Source organism: Indicator indicator, chromosome 2 (genome assembly GCF_027791375.1).
Source record: "Indicator indicator isolate 239-I01 chromosome 2, UM_Iind_1.1, whole genome shotgun sequence".
NCBI classification, from domain to species: domain Eukaryota; kingdom Metazoa; phylum Chordata; class Aves; order Piciformes; family Indicatoridae; genus Indicator; species Indicator indicator.
Window position 1 is genome coordinate 34,814,999 of NC_072011.1, and position 27,449 is coordinate 34,842,447.

The following is a 27,449-nucleotide window of genomic DNA, read 5'->3' on the forward strand; positions in this document are numbered from 1 at the left end:
GCAGAGTGAAAACTAGAAATTCTGATAAAGCTATTTTTCTGTTTTAAATACAAATAAGAATGGGTGAAAGAGAAAACAGCTTGGTGAGAAACTATGTTTAAACTGAAGTACTGAGCTTGGGAATGAATAAAGAATGATTTTTAAGCAGCCAGAAAAACAGTAAGAGCTTTCTTAGTAGTGTTTGGTAGAAATGTGCTGTATTTTAAATCCTGATACAGTAAGTACAAATTACTTTGGTAACTAGAATTGATTATAGAGTCACATCATCCATTATGCCTGTCCTTGAAACTGCAAGAGACTGATGTACGGCAACAACAGCCACAGAATACAAGGGCTATGGAGCGTGCTAATGAAAATATGGAGAATAAAGTTATTCTTGTGTCTTCAGGCCTAAATTTATTAGCTATATATTGGATTGTCTTTTTAAATGGTTTTGGTTCTACATGAATATTTATAAATTTTGTCTTTCTTCAGAGTTAAAGAAGCAGAGGAAGTCTGCAGACAGAAAAAGGGGAAGTCACTATACAATATAAGGCCAAAACATGACTCTGGAATTGTAAGTAAAAATCTGTAGCAACACTTTTGTTCCCAAAGCTCATTCTTCTTTTTTCTCATTGTGTTTTATTTGCAGGTATGTTATTCTTGATGTACCTTTTTGGTTTGGTTTGGTTGGTTGGTTTGTTTGTTTTTCTTTATTTTTCTTTTTTTTTCTGTTTAACATTTTAACATTTTTGTGAAAGATGTCAGATTACAAAACGTGAATGCTGCCTGTGAATATTACTCCACAAGAGATATAGCACAAGCAGCATATTATTGCCAATCTGTCTGCATCTCAATCTTGGTGTGGGATGCACCTGGAAGACAGAAAGGTAGTTCCAATCTTCAAGCTTACTCAGTCTGTATTCACTCTCTTTTCTGCAGTTACAAAATGTAATGAAGAACTGTGATAGGTACACATTTTTCAAATTGAATCCCCGTGTCAAATATTAGTGGCTTTTGTTCCACTGAAAAAGATAATCCTGTCCTTTCATCATTCTTCCAAAAATGGATAAATACCTTCAATGATAAAGGAGCAGTAATTTTAGTCAATCAGTGAAACTCTTCCCCTATGATTGCCTAAGTATTGATAGGATCATGACAAGTTTTACAGATAATAAATATTCCTCTAGTCAAAAATTAGTCTGGTACCTCACATTGAAATTATAACAACTAAACCTATTATATTTTACAAATATAATTTATAAGATTTTACAAAATGTTATAACATTTTTTTTTTCACGTGTCCATGTCCATCTGGCATGATTTAACTATTTTGTGCTTTGTAGTCATAGCTATGTTACTGTGAAACATCCTTGAAATGAGGCAAGTGGTAACTTTTAGTATATTTTAACTAACATAATCTGAAATAGGAAGAAATAATACTGCACTTATTGTTTCTTACTCTGAATATATAGGGAAAGTTGTCCATGGTTGGGTGAATGGTTGTCAAGAGGATAGGGCCACACTCTTTCCAGTGGTGCTCAGTGACAGGACAAGGGGCAACAGGCACAAACTGGAACACAGAAAGTTCTATCTGAGCATAAGTAAAACTGTCTTTGCTTTGAGGTTGAGACAGTACTGGAACAGGCTGCCCAGACAAGTTGTGGAGTTTCCTTCTCTGGAGATACTCAAAACCCACCTGGATGCCATCCTGTGCAACCTGCTCTAGTTGAACATACTTTAGCATGGGGGTTGGACTAGATGATCTCCAGAGGTTCCCTCCAGTCCCTACCATTCTGTGACTCTGTGGCACCACAAGAAATGTAAATGGAGTAACAGCTTGCTTAGGAATGATAAGTTAGATGTGATTTTATTGAATTTATTTAAAACCAGATCAATATGTTATTTAAACAAAAAAAACCACAACCCAAACAAACAAGAACAACAAACCCACAAAAAAACTCAACCAACCAACCAACCCAAAGAAACCCAAACCAAACAAAAAAAACTATCATAGAATCATAGAATCAGTCAGGGTTGGAAGGGACCACAAGGATCATCTAGTTCCAACCCCCCTGCCATGGGCAGGGACACCTCACACTAGATCAGGCTGGCCACAGCCTCATCCAGCCTGGCCTTAAACACCTCCAGGGATGGGGCCTCAACCACCTCCCTGGACAACCCATTCCAGGCTCTCACCACTCTCATGGTGAAGAACTTCCTCACATCCAGTCTGAATCTTCCCACTTCCAGCTTTATTCCATTCCCCCTAATCCTATCACTGCCTGATATCCTAAAAAGTCCCTATCAATTTGGATTTCTCCATCTCACCTATATCTTGCTGAATAGAGACATCAAGATTATTGGAAAACAAACAAACAACAAAACCCCAAAAACGATAGACTTAATTAATCTAGCATCGTTGTTATTATTTGCGCTGAAACTGGGACTTTTGGTGTTACTGAAAATTTGATAGAGTGAAAAGGAAACAAAAATATTTCACAAGCAGTATATAGCTGCAGTCTACTTCAGTTCTAGTTTCAAAGGAAATTTATTTGTGAAGTCAATTCTACAAGAAGTATAATTGAAAATTAGGCTATGTTTTTCTGTGTATTTGTGTGAGGTGGTTTAATTTATACTCACTTTTCTATCTTTTAAATTTTTTTTTATTTTTCAGAAAGCAAAGATAAGTATGAAAATCTGAGGGAAGAAAAGCAGAAGCCATTGTTACCTGATTACCAAAACTCAACATGCCTGTGGGTGGAGAGTGAGAGGGAAGGAAACTACATCATTGTGATCATTTGCTTTCTTGGCCTCTTTGAATTCACATTCTATTTTCTGGAGTTTTCCACTGATTAATGTATTATTGTACGTTCATTCACAAACATAATCACTTTAATGGAGTGCCCAGCAATAGACTGGGTGTGGACTAGAAACACCTTCCTTGTACTCTATCTCCTTTGCCACTCAAAATTATGTTTTGTAAAGTGTATGGTATATTACAAATAGGCCAAGTCAGCATGCATAAAAAGTGGTATCTGCATCAGTTCTGAACATGCTGAAAACTGCATTAAGTTGAACTTCATGAGAATGCAAATCTATACAGTAAAACAGTTCCATTCCTACTGGCAACATCTGTCTAACACAAATACTTCATGGCACTGCACTTAGATTAGGGAAAGAAATGTTACTCCTAGTGAATTGTGTGTATCCGTTTCATGTTGGCATTTGTAGTTTGTATTTTGAATTGTTAAGTGCTGTTTATACAGTATAATCAATGCTTTCCCAACTTGTTTGGTTGCCCTCCATGACTAAATATTTGTGGAACAAGATGTTTACTGTAACTATCTTTAAAATCAATAAAGCAGCATACTTTTACTTCATCTTTTGCCAGACAGTGAATGCCAGGTGGTATGGGGGTCAGAAATCCAGCATTAAACAAATAGGAAAAGAAAAGAAAAAGATTAGGTAAAAAGCAGGAAAATACAGAAAAGCACAGAAGTATGATAGAGAGTATGATATTTGGCTATTATAGTTTGTTAATATGTAAAGCAGCTAATACTTTTACAGGAACTTTAGAAGGTATAGTGTAGATTTAACTGCTGATCACTTAAATCAGACAGGCTTTTGGCCACATGTACATGGCTTCCCTTTTGGAATTAGCTTTACAGTTAATTTAAAACTCCTTTAGAGAGCTATTAAAAGATGCACATGGGGATTGACATTTATGAAAAACAGTAGCAAATTCTAGTGACAGAACATAGGCTACCAACTAATTGACATCAATTTCACACTTAACAGAGCTGCAGATTTTTCCTCCAGGCTTTCAATGTCCCTGACTAGGAGGTTAATCATTGAAATTTATGACTTAGGGCTTCCATTTTAGACCACATGTTTAATTCGTTTTTGCACTGCAGAATTTACTGTATCAGTTTTGATCTGGTTAACCAAAACCAACCCCTTTTTCTTGTTCTAATTTAAGAGTCCCAAACCAATCGGCCTGATTGATAACATTTTTTCCTTCAAAGAGCACTTTTCCTGAAAGCAGACTGTGTGTGCAACTGAATTGGATGCACATGCTCACAACCTTGGAGCCTGAAAAACACTGGGGTATGGCAAATGAACTCTAATGCGCTGGATTGGGTTATTCCCTGTCTAATATAGGACATCAAGAGACATTTCTAGCTGTCCAGAGGCTAATATATCCTACAGAATGTCATAAGAGGAAGCGTGAAGTATGACCTCAGGAATCTGTTATTCTTCACATATACCAATCACTAGAAAGGATGTTTTTTTTCACTATGTGAAAAGCAAGTCTCCTGTTGCTGACAAACCTATGTGAAAATCTGTACTTGTAATAATTTCTAGCAGGGAAATAAATTACCAAGAGTGAAAGTTCTAAAATTTTGTGTTGATGGGAGTAACACTACTATTTGGGGAAGTGAAGAGATTATGTGCTGTTACAACTAACTTATGTAAAAACCTTTTAAAAATAAAGCTATTTTAATGGCACTGATTCAAATCCATGTTTGTATTTATGTAAACAATAGTCTTTTTCTCTTAACTTTGCTCCTAAGTGCAAGGATTCAGTAGCATGTTTTAAATTGTAGCCTTCCTGTTCCCTTCAGTACCTACAGTATGTATATTACTATACTAAATGAAATAATAGATCATCTAACAAAGATCACTATGTGCAATACTGTATTTAGTGTTTCTATTTCGATTTTTTTTTAGAATGTTAATTTATATGAAAATAAAAGGAATAATAATGAAATAACTGACTTATCTCTTCACTGTCAGACTATGCTGTTTGCTGGCAACCATTTGCTTCCTAAGTACCACATCCCATCAAGGGTTCTGTGATCAAGAAAAAACTTTGGGAAGGATTGGTGGAAACAGCTTCTCTTTCCTTGCCCTTTGGAGGCATAGTGGCAGTAATTTCCAGTTATGCTGTATATCTTTTTCCCAGGTGGTGGTAGGAAAGAGGTAGAGCCCCTTGCCCAATCAGACTATCATTCACTTCTCAGGTTTGTGCATGCTTTTCATTTGTGCATTTGGCTCAGGATTGTCACAGAGTCATAGAATACCTCAAGTTGGAAGGGACCCATAAGGATCATTGAGTCCAACTCCCTCTTTCTCATAGGCTTACTGAAAATTAAATCACATAACTAAGAGCATCATCCAGATGCTCCTTGAACAAGAGCAACTTGAACAACAGGATTGATGCCATCACCACTTTCCTGGGGAATCCAGTCTGAACTTCCCCTGATGCAGCTTCATTCCATTTACTTCTGTTCTATTGCTGGTCACCAAGATTGGCACCTCCCCCTCTGCCACCCTCTTTGAGGAAGTTGTAGACCACAGTGAGGTCACCCGTCAGCCTGTTCCTACTAATACTGCCTATCTAACAATCTCAAGAAATTGTCATCCGGGCAAAAAATATCCATTATAAAGTATTATCTGTATAATATTATGGTTTTATATGTGTTTTATATCATCAAGGTGTTGTCCAGCAACCTGGTAGGACTTTCACATATGTATATACTACCTGTTTCACTGCAGCTGCAACATGGATGCCAAAAGTTGCTTGCAGACCTCTCCCTCTGAAGAACAGTGTCAAAGGCTGATTGTAGCTGATAGTGCCAAGGTGATGATCTTCAGACAGAAGGTGCTATACAGATTTTCTTCTTACTCAGACCCAACCTAAGTGGTTGAATATGTATTTCTTTTATACAGCTTCTCTTCAGCCTGCTATCAAATTTCCATACAAAGTAGTCCACTATGTGCAACACTGAATTTGACCTGCAGTACTCAAGTTGACTCAGCACTCCCAGAGTCAATTCCCTGCGTAAGATTTACTGCTTCTCTCTCTCTTTTTTTTTTTTCCCTGTGGCACAATCAGGATTTCACAGAAGTTTGGACTGTTGTTCTTTTGTTAGTTTGTGTGTTTTAAAGAGATCAAACACCTCATTGGTCCTTCTCCTCCACAGTTGACTGTAACATCAAGCATACTATGCTTTTGAGTTGGCTGTAGTCACACAAGTGTTCTCATGGACAATATTCTGAGCTTTGTTCACCACCACCACCACCCCTTTAATGCAACAGCTAAAGAAAGACTTTCATACCTGAGCAGCAGATGTGATTTACTGAGAGTAACAGTCTCAGTTTTTTTAAGAGAACATGATTCATATTGATTTGCTTGCAAATTAAAGCCTTTCAGAAGCATGGTACTTTGTGATGTGTGGTGACACAGCAGTGGTTAGCTTTTGTTGTAGCACTTTTCATCATCCCAAAGCACTTCCAAAACTTAGTTAAGTATTAACCAGCTGTGGCAGAGGGAATACAATCAGTGACATCTTCCACATACTGACAGACCCCCTGAGTCTCCAGAGGGAAGACATGACAAAGAAGTTTTCCTTGGCTGATGAGGACTGAGTTAGGGAACAGTTAAGTAAACATCCATAAATCCATGAGTCCTGATGGCATGAACCAGCAGGTACTGAGGGAGCTGGCAGAGGTCATTGCCAGATGACTCTCCACCATGTTTGGTAAGTCATGGCGGACAGGAGGGGTGCCTGGGGACTGGAGGAAGGCGAATGTCACTCCAATCTTCAAAAAGGGTAAGAAGGAGAATCCAGGTAATTATAAACCAGTCAGCCTCACCACCATCCCAGGAAAGGTAACGGAACAACTTATCCTTGGCGCTGTCCTTAGGCATATCAAGGGCAAGAGGGTCATTAGGAGCAGTCAACATGGTTTTATCAAGAGGAAGTCATGTCTGACCAACCTGATAGCCTTTTATGAGGATATGACCAGGTAGATAGATGATGGTAGAGCTGTGGATGTGGTTTCTCTTGATTTCAGTAAAGCATTTGACACTGTGTCCCACAGCATCCCTGCAGTGAAACTGAGGCAGTGTGTTCTGGATGATCAGGTAGTGAGGTGGATTGGGAACTGGTTGAAGTAAAGAAGTCAGAGAGTTGTGGTCAATGGGACAGAGTCTAGTTGGAGGCCTGTATCTAGTGAAGTCCCTCAGGGGTCAGTACTGTTCAATATATTCATGAACGACCTGGATGAGGGAACAGAGAGCACTGTCAGCAAACTGGGTGGAGTGGCTGACACACCAGGAGGGTGTGCTGCCATTCAGTGAGACTTAGATAGAGAGTTGGGCAGGGATAAATGTAATGAAGTTCAACAAGAGCAAGTGTGTAGTCTTGTACCTGGGAAAGAACAACCCCATGGATCAGTATAGGTTGGGGACTGACTCATTGGAGAGCAGTGAAGGAGGAAAAGACCTGGGGGTCCTAGTGGATGGAAAGATGACCGTGAGCCAGCAATGTGCTCTTGTGGCCAAGAAGGCAAATGCCATTCGGGTGGGGTATCAGAAGGGGTGTGATTAGTAGGTCAAGAGAGGTTCTCCTCATCCTCTAGTCTGGCCTGATGAAGCCACATCTCAACTATTGTGGCCAGTTCTGGGCTACTCAGTTCAGGAAGGACGGGGAACTGCTTGAAAGACTCCAGTGCAGAGCCACAAAAATGATTGAGGGAGTAGAACATCCTCCTTGTGAGGAGAGACTGAGGGAGCTGGGGCTCTTCAGCTTGGAGAAGAGGAGACTGAGGGTGACCTCATTCATGTTTATAAATATGTAAAGGGTGAGTGCCAAGAGGATGGAGCCAGGCTCTGCTCAGTGATGCCCAATGACAGGACAAGGGGCAATGGGTGGAAGTTGAGGCATAGGAAGGAAGAAGGAAAAACTTTTTCACTATGAAGGTAATGGAACACTGGAACAAGCTGCCAGGGTGGCTTGTGGAGTCTCCCTCCCTGGAGATATTCAAAACCCACCTGGATGCATTCCCCATTCCTGTGTGACCTGGTAGAGGTGATCCTGCTTGGCAGGGGGACTGGATTAGATGATCTTTTGAGGTCCCTTCCAGCCCCTAACATTCTGTGATTCTGTGATTGTTCTTGTCTTGCAGTGATCACCTTAAAAAGCTGGAAGCAGTTGCTAATTTCATTAAGATTCAGCAAGTCTTTGCATTACAATTATTTTGTTGCATAGTCTATATTAATAAGCAAAGTCAAGTCTGTGCCAAGCATTTTTATCAGCTACTTAAGTTACACCCATTTTAAACTGTTATGGACAGAATAAATGAAAACTGATGGAGCCCAGTTTTTCTGAAGATAACATGAACAGGTCAGCAAAGGGAGGAGACAGAAAACCATGCCCCCCACCATTCAGACCTGCCACCCATCAATCAAGTGGGATTCACTTTGCAGAACAGGTTTTACAAGACATTTTCTTGTTTCTGATAGACCCATCTATACCTGTGCTATACCTCATGTTCATTCAACCTACTTGTAAAAGCATTCAGTGGTAAGTCCATTGCCTTAAAAGACAGTGTCTTTCTAAAGATAAAGGGTCCCTGCTTTGTCAGCACTTGTTTTCTCATTTATTCCCATCTGCAGCTCAAATATAAACTCTTAGCAACTTCATTTTTCAGTCACCCCAAACTGAGGCCCAGCCAGTGCAGCAGTTCCACAGTGGCAGAGCTCAACAGTAATTGCTCCTCTACTTGCTAAGTCCCGTAACAGCACTTACTTTAAGGAATACAGGATCTATCTAACCTAAGGCTTTTTTCATTTAACCTGAGGGACTTGCTATGCTCCTGGATTGCTTCCACAAGGGGGAGTTTTTTGGATTGTCACATGTGCCTCTGGTAGGTAGGTTTCAGAAAAGAGGAAACAAGAGCTGGAATCTTTCAGGTGGGTATTGGACAATGAGCTACCGGCAAAGCAGAAGAGTGGCTAAAATACAGTTCGGAATGAGAGAGGGATGTTGGAGAAGCCAGCTTCCTGAGCTCATTTTGAGCCAACTGACAGTGGCACTTGTGTGTTCTCAGCAGATGACCCTGACCACACTTTGGTAGATAAACAAAGCAGTAACTTTCAAAACCAATAGCTAAAAAAAAAAAAAAAAAAAAAAAAAAAAAAAAAAAAAAAAAACCCAAACCTCCAGAAACAAATTAAAACCTCACTAAACTGCTGAACCATGGGAGGATTTGGATAACAGATGGGGAAGAAAGCACCTGCAGGTGTCAGTTATAGTGCTGTAAAGCACACAGCCCTCCCTTGCTAGTCTAGATGTTCCTGCTTCTTTCAAGATCCATGAATGGCATCTCTTCTGGTCACATGGAGGTTAATTCCTTAGTGTGAGGAAGTTTTCCCTCAAGACTATTTTCCCTCAAGACTACTTTGCAAGTATCTTTTCTCTGGATTGGCAAGAAAAAAAGAATTAAAAAATTGTAAGAGTACCCTGCCTTTGGAGATACACACAGTGTACTCATTCAGGAGCCAGCAGCAACCATTAAAGCTCCCATATATTTTAAGATATACCTTCCCCACTCCCCCCTGAGTAGTTCCCCCCCACACTCTGTTACATAAGGATCTAGCTATATTTTAAGCAAAACCCTTTAGGTCAGGGTAACAATTACTTCTCTTACCGCAAATGATGCCAGCGCATCAGCCAGTGGTGGAGCATTGGTTGTCGTCTTGTTAAGTAACCAAAAAACCCAAACCAAACCAAACCTAACCAAACCACCAAAAAAACAAAAACCAAACCCCGGAATTTGTACATGCAGAATCAACTCCAGAATCTAGGATTTGTGCAATTTCATTTTTCCTCTTGCCTTTCAGGTACTTTTGAGGGAAATAAGGGACTAGGGAAGAGGGAGCTAGGTTTTCCCAAGCTGTCAGAGTTAGCCATCATTTACCTTTATCTGGTAGAGTCAAAACAAAGCCAGAGAATATAGTGATCAGAGAGCAGCTGGACACAAGGTGTTGAAGCAAAGCCCATACACCCAGATGCCATATAACCCTAGAGCAGCTTTATTATTTAATCTATAATTTAATAGTAGACCTATAAAATAATTACATTATACTTAAAGCATTTCTTATTTTTTTTTTCATTTATAAAACAAGAATTAAATACAATTTTATCCATTACAAGCTCAACTTAGTTTTTACATAAACACAGCTCCTAAAAGGAGCTTTAAGCTGCAGCATATTCATATCGCAAACTGGTGAAAAACCCAGGCAGGACACAGTTGATAAAGAATCTTGCACATTTTCCTTAACTGAAGTTACTAGGGTACTTTTCTCACTCTAGTCCAAAATGCCTGACTTTCAGTTAATTTCTTTCGAGGGCAGACTGAGATCCCTGGACTCTTAGTAGACTATAGCTATTGCCACCTTCCCTTAAGCCACTCACACCAAAATTCTCAAGCCTAGACTGAATGGTGCCCAATTGGTGGCTGGCACAACGCTGGCACTGCAGCAGCAACAGCCTCTAAAGCAATCCCTCCATGAGGATTCTCTGTCTACTTCTGACACACTGAAAGATCACAACAGAAAAGCCCTGGCTGCTCATGTAATAGGACTAACAGACCTACCAACCTCATCCTGCCTGTGCCAATCCCCATAAACCGCTTGGTGTGCTCTCGTGGAGCTCAGTCCTGAAAGCCTCTTAGGGCAGCCTGTCTCACATAATAGAGACCTGTGGCACTGAACCCTGGGCTGATAAGAGTGCTAAACACATTAACCCCTTGAAGTGGCTGCATGTGAAGAGGCTGATGGGAAAGAGCTTCCACAGCAAGCTGGCTTCACTAGATGCAGATGCTGAACTGTGAGACATGCATCAGGAAGCTGGCATGTCATTTTTAATTTGTAAGCCTCAGACAATGGAGCATGCGTGGGCTTTGGTTTGGGAGAAGGGGCTGGTTTGTTTTGAGACATAGGATTTTAATGCAGCTGGGACTAATACAGATCAGAACTATAACAAACAGGATATACAGGACATGCTAAACTCCATCAACTGAATAACAACATAGTATGACTTAAAATGAACTGCAAGTGTTCACCAACATTGATTATGTAGGACTCAAAAACTGAGTGGACCACCAATAGTGTAGCAATTACAACTTACTCTCTCCCTGCTCCTACATCTGCAACACATTTCAGCAGCACTGCCTGATGGGTTTGTCCTTTAACACATTAACATGGCTCCCAATCATTGGCCAGACACCACTCCCAAAACCTGATGATACTGATGAGGCTTTTGTATTCAGTCCAACATTGACCAAATTTTGGCCTTTATATGACAGTGTTTTCATATCTTAAGGGAAACGCCATTCCTTCAGCGTTCTCAGCTCCTCTCCCATTACCCTCCCACCTTCCCTGGTCTGATCAGGCATAAATATAAGGTCACAAATGGATGCTGTCCTTTGTTGGAGTAAGAAATATGCACGCATAGCTAACACAAAAAAACCTACTGAAAGCTTAGTTAAACCATGTCCATTTTAAGCCAGGCAGCTGATATAGCAACCAAGTCTCTTGCTCAATGCATTTTAATCTCTGTCATATTCTGCCACAAGAAAAATATACATGGCTAGGTCTGTAATACTTTAAACATCTGTTTACTACAGTTAGGTTACAAAATAAACACTGCAGAGACCATGTGTTCAATATACTTTAACCACAACAGCATCAAAACACATCTTCAGACTGCTTTGTGGTCATGGTGGCTGACCCAGCGCCTCACCCTCTCCCCTTTGCTTCTTATCTGCTGTTCAGACAACAAACCAGGAACCGTTTGTCATTACACAACTAAAGCAGTCTTAAGGAGATGAGCCTCATCAGAGAGTCTCACTTGCTTTTTGCACATTACTCCTCATTACTCTGCCTCATCTGCATCCCCCAGTTCTGGGCAGCACTCCAGCAATTCCAAGTGGGTGTGGCAAGCTCCAGACTGAAGCACGAGAAAGGTTCTTGTCTTGTGGAGGGGACCGGAGTGTAGGGCAGAGGGCTTTACTCCACACAGTGGAAACAATTAATGCTGGATTCAGCCAACTGGTCACTTAGATGATCAATCCTAACTCCTGGGAGCCTGCTTCATAAGATTCAACTGCTAGATGGTACCAGAAATACAATGAAACTTTATGGTGAAGTGCCTAACAGACCCCACTAGAAAGCGTTATTCCTGTAGGCAAGTGACAAGGAGCCTTTCCTTGCTGGAGAGATGCCTCCTGAAAGAAAACAAAACACAGAAAGGGAATAGGAGAAACAAACCAACAGAATGGACAGTCTATTCAGTGGGAGAAGAGAGGCAGCAGAAATCTGATGGGGGCAACACCAAGCAATAGCTACATGCCAGCTCTCACAGTTTGCCTGAGCTAAGATTCACAGACATACACCGGCACTGCTTGACCTTCTGAATTTTCTTCAGTCGGAAAGGTGGGTCCAGCTCAGGGCACTCCAGCTGCACAGTTGAAGAAGTGACCTTGTGTGGCTTGCAGAAAGCACAGGACTGGAAGGACTCCTCCTCCTTTTTCACATGTCGTGGTATGTAGAAGGAGTTGCACTGCCCATAGCAAAAGCGGTTGATGATGGTACGGCTTATGCAGCCCTCTTCACTGACAGTCTGCCGCAGGGGCTGTGTCTTGCACCAGTCACTCTTGAGATACTTCCTTTCAGTGACCACCAGGGCCTCCTGGCTGGAGGCCAGCACCTCCTTATTCAGCTGCTGCCTCCGCTCCGAGTGGTTACCGCTGAGGTCTTTGTAAGGGGAGGGAATGGCGCCTGCAGGACGGTTTTTCCTGGTGTCTGTTACTCGAACCAGCACTGCCATCAGAAAAATGGACAAGGCAACTTTCCAAAGCATCCTGCAATGGCAAGAGAAGTAGCTGTTAGGAGAGGCGCACTTTCAAACCACAGAGCTGTAATGGAATTGAACTTTACACATGCTTTTAGAAGTAGAGATCTTACTGCCTTTCTACTCCCACCACTTTTTCTAGGAGATTAGCTTTATTCTGGGGTGATAATTTATTATGAAGAGGCCTGTGAAAAGTTGCATCTCCTGTGCCTGTCCACCCCCCAAGCTCTGCAGTTACTCATTTGTTTTCCTCATAGGGAGGGACACTGCTAATTTGATCACTAAAGTAGTGATTTTACAGAGGCTTCAGCCAGAAAAGCTTTCTCCTTCTCTGTGAAATCTTGGGTCAAAGAGGTGGGCAAACTCCTGGGCTAGTGAAGACTCAGGAGTCTCTTGCCAATACTATGACAATCTGAAAATGTCAGGGGTGAGGGAAAGAGAATAGCAGATTACACAAGGAGAACTCCCATCTACCTCTCCAGCCCCCAAGTAGCTCAGCCTCTTTTCACACAGAAGTAGCAAGAGGTGTTCAAAAGTGTTCTTTAATTCTTTTTTAATTGCTTCTGAAGCTCCTTGGGGCTTTTATTGCACTTACAGGATTGCACTTGTTATCTCTTTAGGAGGATGGAAACTTGATGGATTTATTCTTGCAGTAAGAGGAAATGCTTAAACACAACTTTGAGGGCTTCATTACTATGGTGCCTCCTAGGCAAACAGCTTAAGAAAGTTTGCAAACAGGAGAGAATTAAATATTCATTTTAGAGATTAAGGAATAGGGTAGAGCATAAACCAGTTGTTAAGATAGTCAGACAGTTGGCAAAAGCATTTTGCCTATGATTGTCTATTAGGACTTCTTGTTCTGTGGAGCATCTCTTACCAGCTCTTGGCTTTTCATCAACGACTTGTCCAATTTGTTTTAGTATTGTGTCTCGATGTACTTCCTGGACATCAGAATATATGTACTAAACTTCCTCATAAAGTGAATGCTCACCAGTGAAATGCCACAACTCATTTGACAGGTCATTTCATGCTGTTCTCCCTGGGAAGGGAGAACAGAGAGTCTCTAGGGCAATAGAAGTAAGTGCAGCTCTGAAGCTTCCTGTTTAGAGGCAAAGACACCAAAGTTTTTAAAAAGTGGTCTTCTCACTCTTTTTTTTTTTTCCATTAAAGTGATGCCAAGACAAAAAAACAACAATCACACCAGCAAATATAACTACCATCACTGACACTTTAGATGTACTCTTAACATGAAAACATGCCATTTTCCAAACAATGACATCAAGAGATCAAAAAAGTGGGAAAGGTGCAACAGAAGATGTCAACAGCAATAAGAAATAATTCTCACCTAATGAAGCAGACCTAATGTCTTTAATCCCTATGGAGATAAGGAAAAGGAACTACTGTAGCAGACTTGGTGAGACAGCATCCCCTTTAGGTGATTTTCTAAGTTTACAAGATCTTGGTGTCAGACTTTGACTAAATTTAAAAGGGGAGAAGTTTGGAGTGCTGAAAGGAAGAGAAGTGATAATCCCATAGTTGTGAACATAGGATATTCTCATGCAAAATTAAATTTCACCATATTTGGTGCTTGAAACAGAACCACCTTCAAATGGAAACTAGTATTGCTAAAACGCAAATAAGCTCATTCATCTGAAACCACGCCAGCTGCCCACTGATACCCATTATAGGCGTGGGTACTTTAAATCAGTGGCCTATTTTCACACTGCTTAGCATTCAGTGCACAAGTCCAGATGTTTTGTCCAGAGTCTTTAAATGAAGCAAGACTAGACTTGGCTTTGCTTGCAGGTATTGTCGCCAAGACCGTTGGATGTCAACCCACTACGGTCAGCCAAAATCTAATCAGGTAATTAGTTTCAGTTGAATATAGTGTTCCACGTTTCCTTTCAAACCATTCTCATGTTATTCTGCACTGATGGCTGCATTTCAGTAGTGGATAGAGCAACTGATTCCCACAGCTTTGTTTTATATAGAAAGGGGGAAAAAAGACAGGAGTAGACAGGAGTTACATGCTAGAAAAAGACAGAGGTGAGATCTCCACAAGACACCTTATGCCAACACTCCTCAGGCATACTCTTCTACTCATCTTTTGAAACACAAGCCCACAAAGCAGTTGTGATAACCACTGTCTTTCAGGGAGGGAGTTTGGTCCTTTTCACCAGGCATATTGCCTCTCATTTCTCTGATCTTGGCAGAGATGACGTTGGTGCAGGTCCAGAGACACATCAGAAGGAGAGACACAGTCTTCCTTCCACCCCTTCTTTTCTGTCCCACACTTTCTCACCACAAAATGCAAGTTGAAACTGCTTCCCCTTCGTGTGAAGGATGGGGTCAAACAGAATCCTATGTAGGAATTCAAGAAAGCTGTCAGAGAACTAACAACTTAAAGTCTACAATATAGAGAAATATTACAGTAGCTTTCTAATTACTGAAATAGTTTTATGTAGGCATGGAGAGCTGTTCAACAGAGTAAGTAGGATTTATCCAATAAGTCTATGTTTATAACTAATAAAGCATTATTAATCAAAGCCACTATTGTAATGTTGTAAACCAAATAAATGCTGCTGTACCTGTTAGCAAGTACTTCTACAGACGGGTGGGAATGCATCATCTATTTTTGTCATTGATCTTTATCAAACCTGTACCTTAAAAATGTCTGCATAATAGAATAATCTATTTTACACTAACTGGCCAAATGTGCATCCTGTCAGATCGTGGAATTTCTAATCACAAGGTTACCCCTTACTAGCCTGCAAATCACTCCTTTATAAGCCCTGGCACACAAACCCCCTATTCAAGCAAGAAAGGGTGCAAACAAGGTCACCTGGTGCCAGCAACATGCCAAGGACTACATATGTTTTTGGTGCTCACATGCAAAGAAAAGAGAAACCTTAGTATTCTCAGTAATACAGAATGTTTTGGTGAACTCACTCTTGAATGCAAGCAACATGGTGAGTGCTGTCTATCTGCAGATAGAGCTGGTTGAGAAAAAAAACAAAATGTACCGGAGAAGAATCTGGCTTCTGGCAAGAATAGGCCAGTTCTGTCCTACTTAGATGTCACAGAATTGAACAGCTTGTTGCTCAGATCAGGCAAGTGAGAACTGCCCCAAGAGACCAATGCCTGTAAAACCTGCACAAATGCCAGTCAGGGCCCATTGTTCCCACTCCACTGGAGGCTCCCTGTGGCAGAGCCAGTGGAAGCTCCTGTGTGACAGTTTCCAGCATCTTCAAGTGTCATTGCCAGCTCCTGCCAGTTACCCCCACACTGTTTTTTGTTCAGTGTGTGATCTGGTGTAGAAAGTAACCCTAGACTGTAGACACCAAACAAGGCCTACATGCTAAGTTTTTCATCTCTTTCAGATAAGGAAATCAGCATGAAGTATGAGTTCATAAACTCTTCAAACCTGTCATGCTTGATCTGGGATATCTAGTACCCAGGAGTGCAAAAAAATATTCAGTCGAGGAGGCAAGAATGCCAAGATCCAGCTCTGTAATCCAGAGAGGTCAGGGTACTCAACTAGGAGAGGAAGATCCAGGATCACTGTGTCAGCCTTTTGCTTTATTTCTTGTTTGTATCCAATTACTGTGTAACATAAAATATCTACCAAGGCATTCTCTCTTGCATACCGACATTCTGGCCCTGTAACTCACGCATTCTTGAAAGCATTCCAGTTCTGGAACAGGACAGGCAGCAGTGTAACCCCCAAAATAGCCTATAGTTTTGTGGTTAGGTCCCTTCTCTGGGAACGGGAGCATTGGATTTGACCTCAGAATTCACGTGCATCATTTTTGGAACAGTTCCCCAACATAGAAGTGGGTGCTATAGTCTGAAAGACAGGGCAGTAAGTAATGGCAGTACCTGTCTGTGCTGAGTGACTGTTCCATTGTTTCCTCTGGCTTTCAAAGGCATGACTTCAGTTTCTAAGCTCAGGATGCAGTTTCTGACTACGAATTTCAGTTTTGTACTTCAGGGTTGCAGGTGGACAGAGAGAGGGAGGTAACTGGCAGACTGCTGTGATATTTTATGTTAGCTGCTCAGGAAATCAGCATTATCAGCATTCCTGGAAGCACACAACTCTCTGACACAGCTATGTCACACAATCATCTCCTCTTCATCAAGCCTTCCGTTCAGAAAAGCCACAGCCAATGGTTAAAAAATATACAGCTGCAAAACCTGTCCTCCCATGCAACCTGAGAGCCTTAAGTCATAGAAGAGATTGTCTATAAATACATGGGGAAGATTTAGTACTATTAACTTGTCCTACTATTAACTTGTAAAAGCCAATGATAAAGATGATACATTCAGAGATACTTTACTTTCCCCAAGTTTTTATTTAGATATTTAGATCTCCAAGAGTTTGCCTTGGAAAATGGCTTCTCTTCACCTACCAGCAAATAGCAGGAATTACAGACTAAGCTACATCAGGTAGAGCTCTATAGCATGGTACATACATGGTCAAATCTGACCCCTTGCATCACTCTTTACAGTTTCCATCAGGCAAACCTCACAGACACTAGAGCTCTCCCTTTAGGATCATCCATTCAGCTGATTATGGAAATCCCTGTTACCAAAAAATACATTACTACCAGCTTACTTTTGTATTAGATCTACTTAAAAAAAGAATCTGTGTAAACCAGTTGTACACATATTAATGAATGTAAGAACACAGTGTACATGGTCAGTGCTCAGCATTTGAGACACAAGAAGTGTTCCTTGAAGACAAGCCAGGCAGTAACTTTTCAAAGAACTAAAACTTGGCTTTAGCAGCAGATGTGGGAAGCCAGAAAATAGCAGATTCTCTACTAGAAAGCCAAATATGCTATTTATTTAATTTATTAATGGCTAGGCATGATTCTAATGGTACAATGTTCAAATACAAATCCATACAAATCATGCATCTCTGCGCAAAAGAGGCATTTGGTGCTAACTTCTCTCTTGCAAGTATCCATTGGAAGCTTTGCTCCTGTTTCCCTACAACGTCAGCAATAACTGAACACTGCACTGTATCTTTCTTTTTGCAGACATCAAGTGTCTTTAGTAAATCACACCATTATTAACAGACTCTCATGATTAAATTCCCAAGAGTGAGGTCAGCCATAACAACAAAACATGCAGGAGGCAGCAGTGGGGGGGGACCAATCTTAAAAACCTCAGAGCACCCAGTAGTGGAGCAAGAATGTGTTGTTCAGATATTCAGATATAAAATTGCTGCATTTTAACAGTAGAGTTACCATGTACTAAGAATACTAAGAATTGCTTTTTAAAATTAATTTAAAACTAATTTTAAAACTAATTTAGAAATTAATGCATTTACAACCAGAAGTTTTTCCATTCATGCCCTCTAAAAATCTTCTATAGTGATTTGAGGGAAAGCTATTTCATTGCATTAAAACTCTGGCAGCAGAGGGAGAAAATATTTTGTTCAGACTTAATAAACTCCTCATAGCCTCACAGTCTGACTTGCATGGAGACCTTCCTCTTCTCCATTATTCTCTGTCCCTCACAGCAAGAAGAACCATCTTTATCTCTTCCTTACACCACCATCTCTGTCCCAGAGAAGCACAAGCATGCCCACAGGGAACACCATGAAGCTGTGAGGGAAGCAGGAAAGATTTTCCTGCATGCTGGACATCTCAGGAACTGTACTATTCTCTTTAGGCTCTTACTCTGTTTTGGAAAGGGGAAGTTGGTGCTGGATTTCATTGCTGGCAGTCCACAGGAGAGGACAGCATTTCCCCCATAATGCTATAACTTGGAACTTTTCCTTGTCAAGACAGTTCCTGATGACACCGAATTTTAAATATTGAAGAACAGACAAAAATCAAGGTACATACAACAAAGACATTGGTGGGGATGGTCTATGCTAAGATAGAGCTTATTGAAAGCAACTCAGAGGATGTTGCTTCACACAGCTCTCACTATAAATTTTCTATAGCCAAGAGCTTTATCTCAAATTTTGTCTGAAGAGGCTGGGAGTTTAGGAAAATTCCTGGTCCGTGGACAAAAATATGAGCAATCAAGTGTTCAACCAATTACTCCCATCATATCAGCAATGTGTGGTGTGTAAAATATGTTATTTTTTGGACAGGAAGAACTATGAAGAAAACTTCAGTGTAAATTCACCCTTGGCACTAAACAAAACCAGCTCCAATGATGGGTTTTTCCTTAGGGTTTTTTGTTTGTTTGTTCTCTACTTTTCTTATCTACCTTTACTGCCTCCAGAAATCCATGTTAGAATGTAGTTGCTCACTTCACCAGAATTAAGAGATCACATTACTCCAGTGCTCCTCTTTCCACTGACATCCTGACAGGAAGTATATTGATTTAAATATTGTATTACCGATCTATGGTATAGAGCTCTTTACAGGCTAAATCCTTATCTTGCATAGCTTCTAAACCTGTGCTATATTTTGTTTTTTTAAGTACTATTAGTATTGGAGGAATTGAGAGGTTTCTTGTGCTTTCAAGCCAGGACGAAGAGTTTGCTAAGAGAGTCACTGAAGACTTAATTAGCTGAGATATGGATTTTTATCTATTATATCCACAATACGACCAACAGACTTCCAGAAGACTGGAGGGGCAAGGGGCATGTATTGGTGAAGCCAATGCTGGAATTTTGCTTTGAGATACATCCACTAACACTTTTATCTATGACAAATACCAATGCTTCCCAAAAAAACACATACATATATAATAAATGCAATTACTAATTACTCAACTAGTAGAACATAGTGAAGGAAATCATGCCCCAAAGTTGGTTTTGTTTTCTTTTCTTTTCACACTAAATGTTAGCCAGATAATACAGTGAAGCAAGACATTATCAACTTCACACTGCAAATATTTCATTCCACAACTCCATCAGCATCTATCATTTTAGCACAGGAAAAGTAAAATAAAGAGGAGGAACAAAAGCTGAAAGCAATGTAAAAGTGAAATCATCCTATAGTAGCTCTGGTAATGCAGCAATGCTATATTTAGGGGAACATGAATACACAGAACTCTGAATACTAACAGGTAATTGAACAAAGGCTTTTTGGACTATTGTCGTGATTAAAACTCTAAAATTCTGTTGCCATTTTAGCTTCAGGAACTTGTGGGTTTTGAGCCAACCACAGACAAATGTCTGCCTGGTGAGCACATGTGAACTGTCCCAAGCAGAGTGAGATGTCCTACTCAGAAGTGTCTGTGTAGTCATCAGTACTGGCAGCACATGTAACACCAGGGGAAAAAAAAGGGGGAGTGGGAATTGGGAAAAACCCATAAAACAAAACCAGATTTCTGCTTGCCTTCCACGAGGTTGACTTTCATCCTCCCAACCTAGTTCTGGAGAATGCTACAGCCATGAGGTAGAAAGAATAAATAAAAAAACCTCCTTGGATACAAGAATAGCCTTTTGGAAAGGACTGAAAGTTAGTTTTCCTGTGAGAACTCCTCTCTAAACAAATGCCTCTTTGCAAGAGTGAACCAGGTTGAAAAATTCTTGATCTCCTTCTCAGCGTTCCTCTGCTTTTCAGCACAAGAGCCTCAAACAGGCAAGTCAGTTCTGTTTGCACATGAACATTTTGTCCAGCAAGAAATAATAGCCTACATTAAACTCCATTCTTCTGTGCAGAAGGCAGCTGGTACCCTCCCATTTGGCAATGTTTCATTCAGGAGAAAACAGCAGACTTCTGCCCTTGGGAAACTAAAAACTAAATCTGAAGGGAAGCAGTGGCTTAAGCAAATGTCTTCATTTGTGACTATCCCTCAGCCTGTTGGAAAAGAGGACCGTCAACACAAGAATGGGGAAAGTTCAGCATTTAAATACAATAGCTGATTTCATTGCTTCCTCACTGGAGAATCAATACTACAAAAGACTATTTTGCAATGAGTAGTCTCCATTATATTTTTTTTTTGTTTGCGTTACAACAGAACATAGAAATCTCATCCAAGACCAGCGTCTGACTAAGCAACACAACTTCAAATGTTTGTAGACTAACTTGGTGAGCAACATATGGTGGGAACAGAACTGAGCACTGAGGGGAAGTGAGTTACTGGTGGTCAGAAATTAACTGAGAATGGAGCATTTCCAGCATCCTTCAATGGCACCACGGGCACCAATGTTCTTCTTTTCGCTGACTGACCCAGATTTGTTACCCTTAGGCAAACATTTTGATGAGATCTGTTCTAGAAGAAAACTAAGGCCTGTGCATTAAGACATCATAAAAACACTCAGAAGAATTTCTGCTTGCCTTTCTCATTTTTTAGAAACATACTTCTAAATACTTCTAAATTCAATAGGTGGCATGTAATCTTGTATATAAGACACAGTACATTATTCAACAGAGAAGCAATTTAAATTTTCCAGATTTTCTGGTAGATTTGGATGCTTGTATTCTTTCAGCTCTATTCAGAACATTATCCTTAGTTATTGCATTATGACTCTTCAGTATTCAAGCTCCTGTTTGAAAAATCTAAAATGTTAACGATGGTCTAGTGCTTATATTATGAGGTTTTGTGAGCCAATACCTTATTTATAGAGCTGCAACACAGATGGCACAAAAAATAGCTCTTACCTCAATATCCTATTCTTTCTATTACATACAGACAAAAATCCAGCTGTGTATCACACTATTTCCCAGTACACCACTTGCAAGGACCATTGTAGCTGTTATCATAAAGTTGTCCTAAAAATGTCATAGATCTATTGCTTCAAGAGTTTTTCATTTACATTTGTCTCTCTTTACATTTTCCTGATAAAGCATCAGTCCTCCTGACTGAAACTTAACCACAGTTCTGGGGACAATGCAGAAGACTTATGCTAATAAGCAAATAGAACAAGTAGTAAGCTCATTCATCCTGTTAGCCACAAACAGGTCTGTATCTCTCAAACATGTTACTAAGAGCATTACAGAAAAGCATTTTTCTTCTCAGTGAGGCTATCTCTATGGAATCTTCTAATTATTTTTTACTTTTTTTTTTTTTTGCATTTTCTTTGGTTAATAAGCAATATGCAATTACACTTCTGATAGTTCCTCATAATCACATTTTTTAATCCACTGACCATATTTCAAGTAAGTTGGACAGCAAGGCAGCTTTGAAAACTCCTATTGCATTACACAAGAAGGCATGAAAAGTATTTCAAGGAAGGAGAAGGAGAAGGGGATAAGTCAAAGATACCACAGTTTGGTACCACAGGAGGTGTGAGTAGTGAAGATGATGTTTAGGGTTACTATGGGGGACTTGCACATTAGATACATCCATAGAAAATCAGACTTCCTGAGCTCTAATCTTCATGTGTAATACAAGACACCTTGAAAGAACAAGTGGGTCACCTCAGTTTTCAATATATTCTCTTGCTCAAGGTGTAAGCTGGCCCAACAGTCCAAAAAAACTTATTTGCTCTGTGTGTAGATAGAAGACAGGCAGTAACCTGCTGCATGCCACCTACGGTATTACCCTTGAGTCAGTCCTGTAATATTTTGTATTCCCATTTGTTCACAAACCTACTTAGAGAGTTAAGAGATGCTTTCTTCTTTCCTTAAGAACACCAGGCTTAGCTTATTTTTACAGTTACATTTTTGTGGATTAACTAATAGTCTATCAGAATTCCCATTTAATCATTTTGTTTCAAATATTTAATGCAGCTATGGAGTTTGCTCTGAAAGGAAGCCTGTTCACTCAAGATATCACAGGAGAAAATTTAGGTAGGAAACTGCAATGCAATTCAGACCTGTAAGAAGCAAAGCAGCTACATGCTCTTACAGTTATTTGTGTATGTGCATTTGCATTTACAAGTGTTTATATAAACAAAGTTGACATTTGGAGTTCAAAACGTACAGAGTTATATGGCTTCTTGGCTAGCCTCAGTTGATGTCTTGATGCAAATTCTTCAGTTTGGAACTATTCTGACCCTTATTGTCAAGCTGCTTTTTAGCATAACAGAAGGAATTTTTATTTATTTCACTACATGTCCATTGATATTTTTAAATTGACAGATATTTTTAAATTGATAGATGTCAGCCAGACCAAAATAAGTATCAGCAGCTGATGCTCAACATCTGTCAAAAGTACAGAACTTATGAGGTGCTAGAAAGTCAAGAAGACAAATTAATTGTAATTAGATATGCAATACAATGTAAACATTGCTAAATATCTAAACACTTCAGTATCGCTTTCTAGATACAAGGGAAAATGTAGAGCACACAGCATGAATGGACAAACTACAGTTGACTCACTGTTATTGGCAGTCTGTGTCACTTAGCTAAAAGATGAATTTTCAGTGAAATGCTGCAAGATGACCCATACTACAGGAAATTCACATCTAAATACTGGAAACTTAACTCCATTCTTCCCACTTCACACTGATGGCAACTCATGGCTGCCTCAAATCTACGTTCCTGTGATTTTGATTCACGTTCTGCTTGGTGATTCTCCTTCTGCCATTGCCCAAATAATGTAAATATTTGTTCTGTCTGTATTCTGGTTTACAAACTTTGCCTATTATTGAATATGAAAGCTGTAATTCAAACACAGAAGGATCTGTTGCCATGCATAAACTGAGATTTTATGTTTTATGACTTCAACTCTGCAGAGCTGCAGTCTTCCTACTCACCTCCCCCTGTCCTTGCCCATGACTGAATTATAGTTCAGTCTCTAATTGAAGCCTTGTATTATTCTATTTCTCTTCTGCTGAGAGGATGACCAGAGCTATCATTCTGAATGCATACCAAGCCACCGGAGCCTGGCTGAGGTACTCTAATGACAGGTCCTCCTACACAGCACATTTTAAAGTCTTTCTGCTAATTAATTTGATTTCTTTTGTCTAGACTAACATAATACAGCAAGTTATGATCATTTGAAGGAGGATTGTTAGCCTTGCAGTTCACTTCAATTGAAGAAAAAAAAAAAAAAAAAGAGTCAATAGGCTGGAATCTGGGGGAGACTGACTTTGTCCTTGACTACACCACTGGTTATGTTTCCACTTGACCAAGACTTTGTCTCCAGGAGAACCCGAGACAGCACTATCTTCAGAGGAGAGACTATAATCAAAATCAGATCTCGTCGGTATGTGCATGGCAAGGCAGTGGCAGTTACACAGAAGGGTTGCGTATACGATGCACTGCAGTCAGCAGCTTTCTTCCTGGCAATCACTTGGCATTTACTATTCACAGCTCCTGACATCCTCAGAGGGCTGAACAAATACATAATTAAAAACACACAAGCTGGTTTCTTCAGGTTATCTTCACAGAATGAAAGGAGATTCAGTAGTGCACCACCAGACTAGTAAATCAAAGGCAAAGCTAACAATGGGAATTTAAGAAGTGAGTCGGCACTGTTCGAAAGGTGAGGCTTTCATTTGGTAGTTTTAACAATGATTTAAACTGTGGAGCTAACAAAGTCTCAGAGCTCAGCTGTCAGTCAAATACAAGATTTGGGAAATGAAGTGATGCATGGCAAACAGATGAACTGACCAGGATTTGAAAGTTCAACCTTCTGAGTTTGATGGGCCAATTCAATTTTAATACCCAGAAAGAGAAGTCACAAGGAATCCCACATCATCCTGGTGCACTGTGGAGTGGAATGAGTCCACACATTTCAGCAATGGCAGGGAAGATTTTCCCCTAATAGAGAAAAAGAGAAGAAGCCTACAGAGGTAATTACCATCACTTCTGCTCAGAAATCCAGAGGAAAGAGCCAGAGCTCCCTTTCAGGTTCACTCATAGTCATGTAACCTCAGTTGCATTTATCATTTTTCAGTGTCGAAGAACAGAAGGATTCCAACTTGAGGACTTAGGGCCCAGGGATTTTCTTTTGGCTGGTAGTAACTGGAGACCCTTTTCACATAAACACAAGCAGAAGATAAATAGCACCTACAGGCTCTTTAATAACTTAATGTGACCTTGATTTTTTACAGTGTTTGGCCATAAGCCATTCATACTGTGTCACTCCAGTTGAGGTTTGAATATTTTTCCATTGTTCATGCTTTCATGTTGTATAGATGTAGACAATAAGTAAAAAAGAAATCTAAAGATTCTTCTCTTTGGCTATTTCAGAAAGCTATTCTCAGAAATGTCAGGGAGGTATCTTGGAAAAAGTTAGCCAACATCTAGCTATAAATTTCAGCGTGAGATGGCAAGCTCCATTTCTTTTCCAGGTCTAGTCAAGGCCCCTTCCCAGCTCTGACTTAAGCAGCCGTTCCTTTTATCGGGAGGTGAGAGATGACGCTTCCGGTAATCTTTGATGACCTCTTGTTACTACATAGAAGGGCAAAGATACCACAACTCCATTTGACATCAGTGCTTGACTCAATTGAGAGTAATGAATTGTCCAAACAAAGTGGCTATGACATCTTCCTTTTTGACATGACTACAATGTTGGATAGTAGCTAAGATTTCTCCTGAAAACTTTCATTCCTACCGTGGGGACAGGCACAAAAAAAAAGTTTCAGTGTGAACCCTTGGGGCCAGTTACCACAATTCCTGTAGCATGATGGTCCTTAATGAGTCAAGGATAACCACAGCCTCATGGGATTTTTTATGCTTGTGTTTTGAAAGAAGGCTCAGTAAAGAATTTGGCTTAGCAAAACAAGACTGTGCTTCCTTCTCTTCCCTTACTTAGTTTCAGAACAACAGTTTTTGCTTTGAGTGATTATTTCAGCTTCTGTAATTTTTATCCATCACAGAACAGTTGAGAAGTTCCATACAGCTCAGACCAGTGATTTAGGCAGCAAAACAAGAAGGGTGATGTCAGAGTCAATTAGAAATAGAACGACAATTAGGAAATACACTACTAAAAATGCACCTAGTAAAGACAAAGCTGAAAGTATCTCACCTGTCTGAAAATCTGCTAACCTTGCAAACCCTGTTTTTCTTAGAGGACCCTAAGAAGCTCCTAATTGGCACAAACACTGAGGTGTACTAATTGCCACTTGGCAAAACTCTGCTTGTTAAAAACACAGAACACATTTCCCACCCCTAAAATCAAAGTGAATGACATAAAAGGCTACATCAGAGCAAGTACACAATTTCATATCTACAGATTTGTTATAAGGCTGAAGGGGAGGACTCTTAAGCTTATCTAAAAAGAAAAAGAGGAGCGGGAATTAAATCATTAAACTATATGGTTTAGGCAGACTATGCAATGGCACTGCAGAAACAGGAAAGGAAGCAACAGAGGTGCATCTGAATTAATAGAAACAGACCCAAAACTACAAGCTACTGAGTGGATGTTCAGAGGAAACAAAGAACTCATCTAGATACCATGGTTTTAACAAGATCCTCCTTATTAGTATTCCCCAGCCCCCCCTTAAAAAAAGATATTACTTGTTTAAGCTGCTTGCCAAATCCAGGGCAAAGCATCTAACAGAAATGAGAGATGAGATTTAGAGACACTTTAGAAATACGTGTTAGGGACATACGTGTCACTTAAATCAGCATGAGCCATCCAGAAAATTCCCGTTCCCACACCTACAAAGCCTCCAGTTTCTAACAAAGCAAAGCATCTAACAGAAATGAGAGATGAGATTTAGAGACACTTTGGAAATACGTGATAGGGACATACACGTCACTTAAATCAGCATGAGCCATCCAGAAAATTCCCATTCCCACACCTACAAAGCCTCCAGTTTCATTTCAGGCTGTGACATTGCTTATGAATCTATGTACTGGTGCATCTGCACGGTGCATACAACTGACTGGGTAGGTGGCAATGCCGTCTGTTGTCATTCACATAGAAAGAAGACAAAGCTTGGCAGCCACTCAACAGTTCCCCGATTGTCCTGCTTCATTACATATAATTCCACATACACCCGACCAACACCACTGAATAGAGAATGAACAGCATTAATTACCACCAATGATTCAAAAATTTAGTCATTTGAGCATGATACTTATCTTTCTTGCAATCAGCAAGATCTTCCTTGTTTATGAACATAAGCTCAGAGTTTCAGTACCCATGTGAATGTGGGTTAATTTGACTCACATAAATGCAAAATTCTTGGACCTAGAAGGAAATTATAATACCATACCTAACGTTATTTTCTATGATTAAGCTTTGCTGTGGAGGATGAGGTCCTTATTTGAGCTCCCCTCAATTTTATCATCTTACCAACATATTGGAGAAGGTCATTTGATCTATGTTTTTTAATCCAACTGAGTATAGTCACTCACCAAAATAATTTAAACCTATGCCTTTTTCTCTCAATTTTATATTCTGATAAGAATACTGCAGGATGTGGGTGGAAATAAATATTCCTGTTATAAATACTCACTGCAGAATAGTGCAACTGCTCATTTAGGTAAGGCAATGGTATGGAGAAAACCCTGTATCTTGAGAAATAACCAAAGCAGCAATTAATGTCAGCTGGATATATTTCTAATTGCAATCCATTCTCCTCTAAGATAAATCTCATGTGCTGTCACTCAGTCCAGGGTGCACTTTGATTCATTGAAACTCTCAGCCATAGTCTCCCTGCTCCTGGCCCCCACTGGTACCACCTTTCCCCCACCCAGCATCGAAGCATGCATGCACACACAAACAAACACACTCGGTCACTCTGTGCCAGTACTAACAACCATGCAGCCACACAGTCAGCAAGAAGAGTTTGCTGATCCAGCCAAAAGGGGTTTTTTTTGTTTTGCCGGCCAGCTCTCTAGCTGCCTGCAGGATCAGTAATGCTGCCGGGGCCCCTGTGCCAGCACTGGGCTGCTTTGCCCTGCCAGTGCCAGCCTATAGGCAGGCTGCCTTCTACCAGCTGCAAAG

At 40.2% G+C, this 27,449-nt stretch overlaps 2 protein-coding genes across 2 annotated transcripts in view; one reads left to right on the forward strand and one right to left on the reverse strand.

The window, feature by feature from the left end:
• Positions 1 to 2,683, forward strand: part of FMN2 (formin 2) — a 168,377-nt gene extending 165,694 nt beyond the window's left edge. Inside the window, exons 17-18 of the mRNA XM_054396857.1 lie at positions 475 to 556; positions 2,657 to 2,683. Of these exons, the coding sequence (XP_054252832.1) occupies positions 475 to 556; positions 2,657 to 2,683 (109 nt within the window). The remainder of the gene's footprint in view (positions 1 to 474; positions 557 to 2,656) is intronic.
• Positions 2,684 to 12,191: 9,508 nt separating this feature from the next.
• On the reverse strand, positions 12,192 to 12,695 carry GREM2 (gremlin 2, DAN family BMP antagonist). Its single transcript, XM_054399122.1, has one exon. It carries the CDS (start codon positions 12,693 to 12,695, stop codon positions 12,192 to 12,194), a length of 504 nt encoding a protein of 167 aa, XP_054255097.1.
• Between the last annotated feature and the right edge of the window lie 14,754 nt (positions 12,696 to 27,449).

What these genes read in the sequence shown, in the direction of transcription:
- GREM2 (XM_054399122.1), bottom strand. Translation starts at nt 12,695, where the DNA reads ATGCTTTGGAAAGTTGCCTTGTCCATTTTTCTGATGGCAGTGCTGGTT.